The 14,289-nt window shown below is 36.3% G+C and overlaps 1 protein-coding gene across 8 annotated transcripts in view; it reads left to right on the plus strand.

The window, feature by feature from the left end:
• LOC105381227 (probable phospholipid-transporting ATPase IA) overlaps positions 1–13,629 on the plus strand; it is a 92,353-nt gene extending 78,724 nt beyond the window's left edge. For 4 of the 8 annotated variants that reach the window (XM_048624958.1, XM_048624959.1, XM_048624960.1 and 1 more), the window contains 8 exons: positions 4,211–4,331; positions 4,931–5,122; positions 5,764–5,882; positions 6,403–6,537; positions 7,826–7,927; positions 11,716–11,756; positions 12,218–12,306; positions 12,902–13,629. In XM_048624958.1, coding sequence (XP_048480915.1) covers positions 4,211–4,331; positions 4,931–5,122; positions 5,764–5,882; positions 6,403–6,537; positions 7,826–7,927; positions 11,716–11,756; positions 12,218–12,306; positions 12,902–13,180 — 1,078 coding nt within the window. In that variant the 3' untranslated portion in view covers positions 13,181–13,629. Of the gene's footprint in view, positions 1–4,210; positions 4,332–4,930; positions 5,123–5,763; positions 5,883–6,402; positions 6,538–7,825; positions 7,928–9,298; positions 11,336–11,715; positions 11,757–12,217; positions 12,307–12,901 lie in introns of those variants that run through there. The other 4 variants (XM_048624964.1, XM_048624962.1, XM_048624965.1 and 1 more) reach the window with 4 other exon arrangements.
• The last annotated feature ends 660 nt before the right edge of the window (positions 13,630–14,289 follow it).

Here is a 14,289-nt window from a genome sequence, read left to right on the forward strand (position 1 = left end):
GAAATACTATCACCAATACGTAAAAAAACAATGACTCCAGTATCCAACAGAAATAAAGGAAAGGGATCAACGAAACCGACTCCAAAAATGTTATCACGTCTCCTGGATACAACAGTAGATGGCGTCACAATCGACAGCCCAGCTAACCCGACTCCAAGCGCAAGCACAACTCAACCGAGCTTCAAAAAAAATCCAACAGATGTCACTACCAGTCAGACAAATATGAGACATACGGAACCAAACGGAAAACACAAGAGTAAAATAATAATTATAGGAGACGAACAAACAAAAGGATTATCTTCGAAAATGATACAGTCGCGAAGAAATAAATGGAACGACACATACAATGTAATGACTATAAGTAAACCTCAAGCTAACAGCGCACAAATATTATGTGATATTGATAGCTTATTGCCTACTGTTAGTGCGAATAATATTATCGTTATTTCGCTTGGATGTAATGACCAAAGTCAATCAATGATTATATCTGAAATAGAAAAAGCACTGCAGAAAATTAAAATCTGTTCTGTTTTTGTTTCATCCGTAACTAGTAACATGTATCTAGATGTGAATAACCTGAACAAAAATATCAGCTTATTGGTGAAACCCTATGCTAACTGTACATTTATAGATCTAGCAAATAGCACTGCTTATTTTAAAACCGTTCAGGAATACTTATGTTTTAAACTTAATGTTGAAATAGACTACATTAGATACAAAAAAGATTTCATTGATAGTAGTGTAAGGAAGACAAATAAAAACTATTTAAAAAAAGGCACTATACCATACCTATTTCACTTACAAAACATAAAAAAAGAGAGACATCTTTCACAGAAAATAAATGCAGCAAAACCTTGTCGTATAGGCACTATACCTTACTACTTTGCGAGACTGACTAAGTCACAACATCTCAACATGGCAAATAAAAGGAGCCATGAGGATATTGTTTGTAGAAATAATGTAGAGATTGTAGAGTCAATAAAGGAAACTTCATAAAGAACTGAGTTTTTTCGGACATCTTAATGTATTTCATCAAAATATTAATGGATTAATTAATAAATCTGACATACTAACACTACATATTAATGAATTAAAAAATGAAGGAATAGATGTCGATGTGATCTGTATCACTGAGCACAATATGATAGAAACTGATGTACCTACCTTATATTTACAAAACTATAAATTAGCTGTTTCATCATCTAGGAACAACAGGCATAGAGGAACATGTATTCTTTTGCACGGTAGATACCGATACAAAGAAATAAATTTGAAAACTTTTAACACTCCCAATATATTAGAATGTTGTGGAATACAATTAGAAGATCATAACATTAATATTATTTGTATTTATAGGTCTCCTAACACAGCAGCTTGGGCGTATGACACATTTTTAGGAAAATTGGATGAATTATTAGCAAAAATATGCGATAAAAATAAAAAGACTATATTATGTGGCGATTTCAATATTGATCGTCTCTCTCGAAACGCTAGATGTAATGAATTTGAAAGCCTTTTACTCACATATAATCTAAAATTGACTATTAACGAACCAACAAGGCTAAGCAGTGGCACATGCCTCGATAACTTTAGTCATAATATACGCGGCTGTAAAAGTAAAGTATTAGAGCTGGCTTTATCTGATCATACAGCGCAAATATTAAAATGTCCGGTAAAAGAACGATGCAACCTTCGTTATTGGTTTATCGAACGTAGAGACTACAGCGATGAAAATTTAAAAAAATTCGCTGAATACGTCTCTGAATTGAGTTTTAACGAAGTGTATGAAAGCCAGGATCCAAATGACGCATTTGACAAATTTCACACACTTTTTAAATTATTTTACGACCTTTCATTCCCAATTATTAAAGTCAGGGTAACGGCATCAAAAAAACCAAAATGGATATCCAAAGGAATAAAACGTTGCTCTAAACGAAAAAGAGAATTACTATGGAAATATCGACTATCAAACTGTCAAGAGGATAAAAATAAATTCAAGAATTATTCGAAACGCTTTAAGAAAATTGTAAAATTGACTCAAAAATCTCAAAACGACTACTACATAAAAACCTCCGATAACAAATGTAAAGCAACATGGAACATTATCAATAAAAATAAACTGAATTTCCCCGCTGAAGATATAAGGAAAATCAAAGTTGGTCATAATACTATTACGGATCCTCAAAAAATTGCACAAGCTTTCAATGACTTTTATATCGACCAAATTAAGCCAATCACTGGGGACAAACCCTCAATAGCAAACATTTGTTCTAATGTCAATTCAATATTTATGAGCCCTACCACATCAAAGGATATAAATAAAATTATAAAAAACCTTAAGAACAAATCTAGTACCGGTAACGATGATATCTGTACAAAGTTTATTAAATACGTTGCTGAAACTATATCACCTATCTTAAGCCATATCATGAACCTATGTATAGAGCAAGGTATCTTTCCAGCAAAATTGAAGACAGCTATTATTAAACCAATGTTTAAAAAACTTGATAAAGAGAACATGACTTACTACAGACCAATAGCCCTTATACCAATCATTGCAAAGATTTTTGAAAAAGTAATTTATAACTGCCTTTACTCTTACTTTGAGAAAAACAACATTTTCGCTGCAGAACAAAAAGGATTCAGGAAAAATAAAAGCATAAATTCGGCAATATACGACTTTTTATATGAAGTAGTCACATCAATAGACAAAAGAATACCTACTGTAGCCTTGTTTATGGACATGACGAAAGCTTTCGATTACGTGGATCATTCTGTGTTAATCATGAAGTTGCAAACCTATGGGGTAAGAGGTAATGTGTTAAACCTAATAAAATCTTATTTGAGTGGAAGAAAGCAAATGACGATAGTTTCAAAACTATGTCCAGTCCAAAAAACACTACAGAATTACGTTTCCGACACAAGAATGGTTGAATACGGTGTACCTCAGGGTAGTGTCCTTGGGCCCCTTCTGTTTCTAATCTACATAAACGATCTACCTAGAGAAACTAAAAATATAATGGTATTGTTTGCAGACGATAGCACTATACTATTTAAGAACAAAAATATCATTAACTTAGAAACTGACATCAACAACACACTAACGGACGTGATTAAATGGTTAACTGCAAATAATCTCTTAATTAATCTTGACAAAACAAATATAATGACATTTAAAAATAACTACAGACTTACATCAGAATTGAATAATATTAACATAAAATATAATAATAAAATCATAAATGAAATTAAATCAACAAAATTTTTAGGTTTAAATATTGACTCACATCTTACATGGAAAGAACACATAGTTAAAGTTTGCATGAAATTAAATACATTTTCCTATGCTTTACACATGCTGTCTAAAGTTGTAAATCAAAAGGCAGTTCTAGCTGCTTATTACGCATATGTTGTCTCCACTCTGAGATATGGACTTATCTTCTGGGGCAACTCTACAGACAAAGAAATTGCCTTCAAGGCTCAAAAAAGGTGTATTAGGTCAATCAGAAAATTGAAGCCAACGGATACGTGCAAACCCCACTTTATTGAACTGAAAACATTAACATTGCCTTCCTTATACATTTTAGAGGTAGCCACTTTCGTAAAAACTAATTATGATTTGTTTGACAATTTCAATAGCGAGAGGTACAAAAACAAAATCAGTGCTCCACGATGCTCAACTGCATTATTTAAAAAAATTATATTCGGTATGGCACCGTTAGTTTATAATCATCTGCCAACCTCTATTAGGGAAATACAAGTGCTGCATTTATTTAAAAAACGACTGTCACAATTCTTAATTGGAAAAGCCTACTATAGTGTCAATGAGTTTCTCCAAGATAAAATATAATTTATGTCCCATTTATGATTTTAGAATGAATGTTTATGAAATCATTTTAGTTAAGTAGAATATACCTACTATAAATGTGAATGTTATCATTTTATTTTGTAATTTTTGCATGGTTAAAATTTTATTGACATAATAATTAGCTAATAATGTATTTTTCGTATTATAAATAATTTTAAATTCAATTCATATTGATATATAAAAAATTTGTACACCCTTTAGGGTAGAATATAGTTTTAAGCAACATGTACCTACCTATTATAACACCATACCTACACCTATATTCAACAAATAAATAATTTTGATTTTGATTTTGATAAAGTCATGAAAATAAAGAGTTCGATTTTGATTTTTAAATCTCAGGTCCGGTCAGATCCTGTTCGAGCGCTGGACGATCGGGTTCTACAACGTGATGTTCACGGCGCTGCCGCCCTTCGCCATCGGCCTGTTCGACAAGCTGTGCTCGCCAGAGATCATGTTGAGGGTTAGTTAAGGGTGCCTGTCCACCAATGCGGAGCGGGGTAGCGGAGCGGTGTGCGATGCAAAAATCATCCAATGAGAGGAGTTTTTATGCAATCTCGTTTGTCAATTTGTCCGCTCCGCTCCCTCGCTTCGCACTAGTGGACAGGCAGCCTAAACCTGGTGTCATATAATTAGTCCCCTGATAGATCTCTCACATCTTATAAATAGAACCAACAGTCAGTTTACGAGAGGTTAGCCGGCGTCATCTGGATACACATACACATACAGTGGTAACAGATATAAAAGCCGTTGTAAGCTTGTTTATATGAAATGAAAAGATAGGTATGTATCTGATATCTTCCGAAGAACGATTGGTGCATAAGTGCTTGTATTCGAATGCCAACTACACTCTTGCACCACTTTTTTGGAAGTTTTTTATAGAGCAGCGGTAGATTTATATCAGATTATATAGTTGTCTTGAATAAATCGCTTTAAGCGATAAGACCGGCATTTTTCTACATACATGTGTTAGTATTTAAGTTACGTAAGTTAATTTAATGTTTGTACAGATAAAGAATATTCTATTTATCTATCCATTAATAACTTCTCTCTCTCCCGCAGCACCCAGTCCTCTACATCCCCTCCCAACGGGGTCTCCTCTTCAACGTGCGCGTGTTCTGGGTGTGGGTGCTGAACTCGCTACTTCACTCCGTGCTGCTGTTCTGGCTGCCCATGCTGCTGGCGAGCCACCACGTGCTGTGGCCCACGGGGAAGGATGGCGGGTATTTGGTGATGGGGAACTTTATTTATACGGTGAGTTTGGTTGGCTAGTGCTCTGCGACTACTATTATAAAATGGTAATGAGGAAGAAAACAAAGTGAAACTTTGGCAGCACCAGCGAATGTGCCTTTCTGGTTCTGACCAATCACATTGTTGGGGAGAAAAAATGGCGACTGAACTAACCAATTCGAACTGGGGAATTAGGCACAGTCGTCTAAAGCGCCATCTGTAATTAGCTTTTAGTTTTACTCTCCATTGAATAATGCTGTACTTATAATGTTAATTCAAGTATTGTAAAAATGTATCATTTAGTTAAGTTACAATGTTTTTATGTTCGCTTTACGTGGTGTCCATTGAAACGTGTGTCCTAAAATGTCTCTGTGTTAATTCAGCGATAGTCTGTTTCTAGTGTAACGAACTATGAGTGTGTGCTATGGACGTATAATATTATGAGGTACATTCAAAAAAATATATTTATCATGACAAACAGATTGTCCTGAAACTTTTGGGATAAATGCTCTTGAAAAGAAATAATGATTTCTTTTAGATTGGATTCGGTTGTTAGCCATATAAATCCTTTAATAAATCATAGTGGCGAAAATCGCCACGATAATTATTTAGCACCTTCAATCATATGATTACAATCACTAACCCTAATCTCCCCTACCCCGCAGTACGTGGTGATGACGGTGTGCCTGAAGGCGGGGCTGGCGACGCACTCGTGGACGTGGGTCACGCACGTCGCCATCTGGGGCTCCGTGGCCATGTGGCTGCTCTTCATACTCATGTACAGGTGAGCACAAATGTTTGTTTATAGGTAAGTATCGCAGCTGAAGTAAAGAAAAAATGGTTGACCTTCTTATCTTCGCACCTAAATGCATTTAACTCGCTGTAAAGGCGGTATCAGACGGTTCATTTTTCGTTCATTTTTGTCTTTCATTCGGCATATTTCACTCGATATGATACGTAAATAAAAGTACAAACAAAAATGAACCGTTCACTCGAGTGAATATTTACTCGAATGAACTGTCTGATCCCGCCTTAAGCTTTTTATTGCGGTCCTTTTTTCAGCTGGAATATGGCAAAAATCGAATGAATGATCGAGAGTTGTCACGCAACCAGCACGCTCAATGCAACGAGATGCGCTAGCTACGACTCTGTCTCTTTGGGTCAAACGTCGGTGCGCTAAAGTAATGGTTGTCCATGACAACTTTCTTTCGATTCCTTTAGTAAATCCCCAGTACCCCCTATATATTTATGTAGTAACCCCTATCTGAACAATGTAAGTAACGCATCTCTACATCTCATTCCAGCAACATCTACCCCACGATCCTTATCGGAGCAGTGATGCAGGGGCAGGACCGCATGGTGTTCAGCTCGGCGGCGTTCTGGCTGGGGCTGCTGCTCATCCCGATGGCCACGCTCATACCGGACCTCGTCATCACTGTGTGAGTTTATACAGGGTGTTTAAATTAAGTTTTCAGTGAGCCAAACAAAGGTCCTTCTATAAAGCTTAAAAAATACGACTTTGAAAATTCGCTCAAAAAAATTAGGCTCTGTATGTAGAAATCGATTTTTGGTCACGAATTTCTGAAAGTCTTAAAAAAAGTTGTTTAGAATGAATCCATGATGCCTTCCACATACATCCTGATTCTCAGCTAATCTTAAATAGATGACCGCGATGCCACACGGGCGACTATTTCAATTCGGTGAATGACACAGTCATATGCGGTGCTTTACCTGGTTAACCAACTATACCTACCGGTCCGTCTTTCTAACGCAGGTCCATCGGAGACCTTCTCTCCTTCTGCGTTACCCGTGCGTTGCGTTGCGTCACCGTCTAGTCGACGCAGGGCTAACGCAAAGCGCACTTATGTTCGCCCGTGTGGCATCATTCTTACTCTCTCAGCACCGACATGACAAACGATAGTTTTACTGTACTGTTTATCACCGAAACACTAAGGACCACAAAAACTTAGACAGTATTTAACAGGTGTTCAGCGCTGTCAAACGCCTACAAAATCTGTCAAATTGAGTTCTAAACACTTGTTAAACAATCTTTAAAATTTCTTGTGGTATTACAGTAAGAATTATAATTTTCTCCAGTGTACACCCGTACTACTGCGGTCAAACGCAGTGCGCGCACGGGTTCCGCTTGCCGCACTCGCTGACCCGCTACGGTGATACTGATAGCACTGAGTTGGTAGACAATACGGTTTATTTAGTATTGACGCTGGATGTAGTGGAGATATTTAGTTACGTTACTTGAGTCTACGTGTCTTGTAGAAAATTGAATTTGGTATGTCGCTTTACTTGTTAATTTAAAGTGAAGAGACCGAATGTATGAGAATTAATTATAGTTACTATGCCGGTAGCTACATATATTGGTAATAATTAAGTATCTATGGTAACGTTAAATAAAGGTTTAATATAGTTTTTCCATCATAAGTCGTCTATTCAGTACAAATTGCATATGTACTTTGGTACCCGTGGTATACGAAAGTAATTCTTGTAAGTTAGTCTGATTTGGTCAATTAAGTTGGATTTATTAATAGGATTTATATTAATAAAGTTATTATTATTACGTAGATATATTGCTTTTATATTCATTTAAATATCTGGAATCAGTTTCAAAGCAATGTGGCGCTGGAAATCTTATAAAAATATGTCTTACATAATTTATTTATCTATCCGTAGACTAACAAATCATAACAAAATGTTGCTATCTCGTTCCAGCATCCACAACTCGGCGTTCAAGACGATGACGGAGGCGGTGCGCGAGAGCGAGATCAAGAAGCGCGACCCCGACGAGCTGCTGTCGTCGCAGCACCGACACTCGTGAGTTCACACCCGAGCCTCTAGCACGGATTTGCTATTTACGAAAACGAAAAAAGTATATGTTTTCTCCTGTCATGTGTCTAAATCTGTCAAAAGTTTCATGATAGTTTCCGCTAGAGGCGCCACTTTGTGTGCGAGAAAACGTAAGCTTCTATAGTTTTCGACAAACTATCAAACCTGGACTAGACCCTCTGAAAGCTTTACGTGTTGATCTCTAAATCGAATGAGGGAGGGGGTTATACGACCAATTTCAAAGTTACTTTTATTAAATATTAAAATACTGTTTTTAGAGTTTGTATTTTGTAGTTAGTCGTATAACCCTCAAATAATAACAGGGTAAAAAAAAAAAAAAAAAAAAATAGGGTAATTGGATGAAAAAAATATATATTAACAGTGAATTTAACTAAAAGTCTGAAGTCATAATTTATTTTCTAATGTTGTGTGTGCGAATGTTTGAGTGTGCGAGTGTTTGCTGTGGAATGATATTATGTGTTCTCTGTCATTAACTCTGTTTTATATATTTTTCAGTCATTTCTATAAATTATGTACATTTTGTGCAAAGTATTATAGCGTGTAACTTCCACGGCACACTGCTAGGTGGAATGTACCTATATATAACTATGCACAGTCTCCAACCAATTGGTTTTCAATTCTGTAATCTAAATTCACACAATTGGAATGTACATTTTAGATGTATTTATCACTATTTTCAAAATTACTTCCCTACCTTTAGTTATCACAATATTTGAATTATCAATTTTTCCAAATTATTCATACTTCCCCCACCACTTTTGATGTTTGTATATTTATGTACATAATTATGGTTATTTGTTCTTATTCATACCACCATTCATTCATATTTATTCACACTTGTCGAGATCTCTATCCCTTTCAGCACTATACATTTCCAAAGTACTAGAAGTCTGGGCAAGTGGTCACTGTTTATTTCCTGTATTGAGTGTGTACGCGCACGCAAAGTATTTAGTTTTATTTCCGTTACCCCTTAGTTCCGCTTCGCATTTTACCCAAACGCACCGAAAGCCCGTAGTTTTATACTAAGAACTAACTAACCGCATCTTGTGTCGTCCAGTAGACAATAATAAAATGTCAATTAAACTTAGAATTCACAAAATGTGATTGTCTTTTGTTCGAACTCAATCAACGAGGACGTAAATTAATACTTATTAACTTATAAGTGAAATAAACAGGCCAAATGAGCAACTTATACGTTAAATATGACACATAATAAGCTACAAATATATGCCTAAATAAACTATTAGTAAAAAGCTAGATGTGTAGTGTGTAGTAGTACAAAGCTACGGGCTGGCACGAGGCATGCGGCTAGGTCTGACCGCTCTGTCTGTGGCGTAGCGCCCGCGGGGAGCCGCAGGGACTCAAGTGGAGGCGCCATCTTGTCGCGCCCGAAGACCCGCCGCCGACGCAAAATGGCCGCCACCAACAAAATGGCCGCCCGCCCCGTCGACCGCCGCGCCCCCGGGACTCACACGTCATATGACAACGCGTCACTTGATATTAACCTCTAGGAATAAGGAGTACGAGAGAGTACGAATGTGTAAATTTTTGTAAATGTACAGTATTTTGTGGACGCCCAAGCGGTGTAGTAAGAATAACGGTTGATGTTCTCCGGAGCAACTCATATCTTCCTCTTCGTAATCATTCCCGTGTGTAGTAGCTCGGTCAATTGAAACATTCCAGAATTAACACTAACGCTTCCCTTATCTTATGAAGTTTTACTAATTGTTTGTTTGTTTGTCACGTGTTTGCAAGATGGACTCACTTCACTTACTCGTTAAGTGGAAAATCAGTCCTCAGATGGTAAATATTGAACTAGTTTACTTATAAAAGTGGTTCGCTAGTTACAAAGTGAGTCCAGTCCAGTACCGATGCTATTCAGATCTTCCCAGCTAAGTAATATATTAGAAAATCTGCCAATAAATTTGTCCCAATTCCATGTTTGGTAATACATTTAATAATTTTTACTTAAATTAGTAGATTTGGGGATGTAAGTACAGTAATAAAGTGTGGTAATAAAATATTTTTGATAACAACGAAATGCATCATTTGTGTATAGAGCATTTGATATTCTAAAATGATATTTCTAAAATATTCGGGGATGTATTTGAGATTATAATTCGTTATTTGAGTAGATTAGTCAACGAGTGCCACACTAGGTAGCTTCCAGCACATTTGTTATTTATTTTGAGCACAAATTTTATTTATTGAACTGAAATATGTGGCTATTACTATTAATTACTTTAAAGAGTATATAGAAATTATTTATGTCAAGCGTAGTTACTCCATGCAAGAACTCTGAAGTGAGGATCTGAATGTATATTTGTTTCGCGACTTTCATTTTAAATGACTAAATGTGTATATTTCTTCACATAAATCAGTCTTAACTTTCAGATTACTTGGAGTTGGATTGAATTTTTAAATAATCATTTTGAGTTCTTGCACTCATAGTATAATGTTAATGTAAGATTTCTCTGTGATTGTCAGTTTCTATTCAAATGTAGTTACCGTCTATAGTTTGGTTAAATATTGTACAATATTACCGTCGAATTTAGAACCTCCTCCTTTTTCGAAGTTAAAACCAGCATTATCTGGGAAAGGAACAGGGCAAACGAATAACTACATATTATTATAGTTCGTGTAACCAAAAAGTATACGGTAACTCGCTAATTTACGAAAAGAGTATAGATGTACGTGTATAGTTCGCTAGTTTACTACCGAAGGAATTTGTAAAAATGTATAAATACTATTTCAGGTGAGATTCAGAGTTAAAATATTTTTATATGATACTTATTTCATTCCAATGTACTTCTAACAAGTAATAAAAATTAGTCTTCTTAAAATTACATTCGTAACAAGCTGATTGCCCCAATCTAGTACCTCTATCTTCTACATATTTATTCCTTGTTATGACTAAAGTATTTTAAACGGTTGAATCTCCTCTAAATTTATATCAACATGTTTTACAGTTATAAATTAATTAAATATTATAATGTAAATACCCTTCCGCTATTTCATTTGCAATTTATTATTTGTTTGTTTTTTATTTATTTTATATTTTGCACAGTTTTTTATCATTTTGTTTCGTCTGTACCATATTTAAATTGACACATTACACACTTGTAAAGTTGAGTTGTCACTAGCTGTGATTATATCATAAATCAGCCTAAAGGGTGCTATATGAATTGTGTCTTTGTGATTGTATTACGTGTGTTATACATAATGTACAAATTATATGCATTTAAGTGTAGTTCAAAATTCTTTTAGTTACCATTTACGGTATTAGTTAAAATCTAAATTTTGTACAATTTATCTCTAAATAGCCTGGCTGTTAACTAATTGATCACTTCTACTAATAAAAGTGTTGAAATTTTATCAAGTTTTTAAATTTGTATTCCAGTTTTAGTGTTAAACATTTAAATGCCATTAATAGTTATCAAAGCATTATGTAGTCATAAATATTTGTTATCTGTTCAACATTGAAGCTCACTAAATGTGTATCCCAAAAACATGTGTGTAGATAAATTGGGAGTCATGTTGTATTTGTGTTGTGTAATTATCATTTAGCCATGTCACAGAAAATCGATTTTTAAAATTTATCATAAAGAAAAAGTACCATTAGTTTTCCGATTCTCGCTTTCAACTATCAACGTTTACACAAGAATCGCAAAGCTAAACGAATGGCATTTGAATGCTCGTGGTGTCGGTACGAATTGGCTGCGAGTCTCTACTAACCTGGTGCTTGTTCCCACTAGTGTTGCCGACACGCGCCACGCCTTGGTTCGGTTGGCGACCTGTAAGTATTCTCCCATGGGATGTTCCAGTCGGGCATCACTTCTGTAATAGGGCAACTAATCTATGAACCCATTGAAACAGATTTGTTAATCTTTGACTGTAAGAGGTTACAGAAGTGAGGCCCGCCTGGTATCAGTAGGTTCGCTTGCATGACGCTTGGCATGACGCTTGCTCATTGGTGAGTCAGTATTACCATTTGTTTTTATTCTATCAGCTGTTCTATCACATGTGTTTCTTTGTTCGATGTGTTCGGGAAGGGTCCTTAAATTATATTATTATCAGTATTTTAAATAAAATAATTAGAAGTATAAGCATTTAAAAATGCACTAAACAAATCAGTCTTCCCAAAAACATTCGCTCGGACAACGGGTGTAATTTCCCAAAAGTCCGTTCCCAACTGGGCCCTCCCGTTGGTCCCTTGTATATTCGTGGTGACTGAGCGGCGTGCGCTGTGTGTGGCAGCCTCACGGAGACGGCGCGGCTGCTGCAGAACGTTCGCAACGTGTTCTCCCGCCGGTCCACGCGCGCCGCCATGGAGCTCGAGCTGTCGCGTGAGTACCTGCACCAAGGGGACTTACCAACGAGACTATAGTAAACACAGTGTAAAGAAAAGGGTATTGTCAGCTAAAATTGGGTAATTCAAGTGGTTACAGTAACCTTTCGGCGGATAATAACCTATTTTTAACAGCCTGTAGTTGTTATTAAACGGTAAAGTTGGTATCTCCCCCTCACACGAACACAACCCAACAGCACCGCGTCTGCGGCGTAGATGCACGCTGATTTAGTACACATTTTAATAATACCACACACTTTTAATGCAAAAATTAATTTTGCCATCGATATCAGACGCGCTAGCTAGAATACACACAGCGCAATTCTATATCGAATCACTTTTTAACAACTATGTTTTATAATATCACAAGTTACATTGTCACAAATGTCCTCAAAATTTATTCATTCAAATCAACACATAGTTTCTAACATACTTCATGAGTACAGTTCATTAGCGTTTTACGCGCTGTGTTGTTTATAATTTTCATAGTATTATTTAATAGTATATTAATCTTGTTTTGTAGGTATAGTTTTTACCACTACTTGACTTACTAAGCCGCTTCTAACACGTGTATTTTACGGCGTGTCCAACAGATGGCTTCGCCTTCTCACAAGAAGAGGGTGGAAGCGTATCACAGGCGGACGTCATCCGAGCATACGACACGAGTCAGCCGAGACCGGACTCGCACTCCTGAGTTGACCAGCGCCCCCAGCCCCGTTAGCGCCCCCTGTCTCTTTACCGCCCCCTGCCCCGTTAGAGCCCCCGGTCTCGCACCGCCGGGCCCAGCGGGAACGAGCCGCCCGCCAATACGGTTCACGTACAAAATGTATGTTTCATTTTTTGTCAGTCTCTGTAATTGTGTCTGTTGTTGACGTCTTCATGTCTGTATTAATTTTACGACGGGTTCATAATTACGTATTTAAGTTTAAGTGTCGTGTCTCATACTCTTAGAAATGTTTAGTTGTAAACGGTTTGGAACAAATGCACCAATGAACAGGGAGGATGCCGCGGTGATCACGTACTGTATTAACTAAATAGATCTGTAATATTTTAATGTTGTTATACATGTTGGAAATATTTATAAAAGGATTTGTTTTAGTGAGCATTTAACATAATGTACGAGTTAGCTATTGGCATAATTATTGTGACGCTTTCTTAGCATAATTAACATTATTTTACGGATATTTAGAATAACTATTTTGTTATAATTATATAATTGTCTGGTTAGCTTGTGATGGGTAAATCGAGCTGTATACTGGGGTGTACCAATACTGAGTGGCCTATTTTGATTAATTTTACGCATAGTAAATGTATTGTATCTACTTACGTTTCCTGAGCTCAGTAGTTACGGAACACATTAAGCCTATTTGAGGTTTCGTAAAAATCTCTATTCATAATAGTTCCGTAAACCTTCAGTAACTATAGTGATGCTAATAGATTTCACAGACCAAACATTTTGACATTTACCCTATTAAGTTGCCGGTCCGACGAAACCATAAACAAAAATAGCGAAAACTTTCATTCATTTATCAATCTCTATTATCTATGTTAGCCACGGCGCGGCACTTAAAAAAGTTTACGTTGGCTTAAAGGCGCAGTTGGCCAAGCCAAAACCCACAAAAAAAATAATTAAATTTTTACGTTACCATGGCAACTTATTTTCAGCAAATATTAACTCACAACAAATGTCAAATCGTCAATAAAGCAGAACAGCTGTTGACCGGCCGCCATGTTTTTGTACAAGAGGAGGCTTACGGAAGGTGTATAGTAGGGTCCAGCCAACTTTAGCATATCAAGGTTTTACGAATCAGTTGGAGAGTTCTTTAGCGCTATTGATCGTTTATGAATAAAGTTTTTTTGACATTTGCTTATAGCAGGCCTATAGGTCTCCCGTAACTTTTTATGAATAAGACCGTTACTCTATTGAAAGTATGGAGCTTATACTATGTGGCATTGATGTTTATCTTATGTGCATCTATAG

Source organism: Plutella xylostella, chromosome 13 (assembly GCF_932276165.1).
Source record: "Plutella xylostella chromosome 13, ilPluXylo3.1, whole genome shotgun sequence".
NCBI lineage: Eukaryota > Metazoa > Arthropoda > Insecta > Lepidoptera > Plutellidae > Plutella > Plutella xylostella.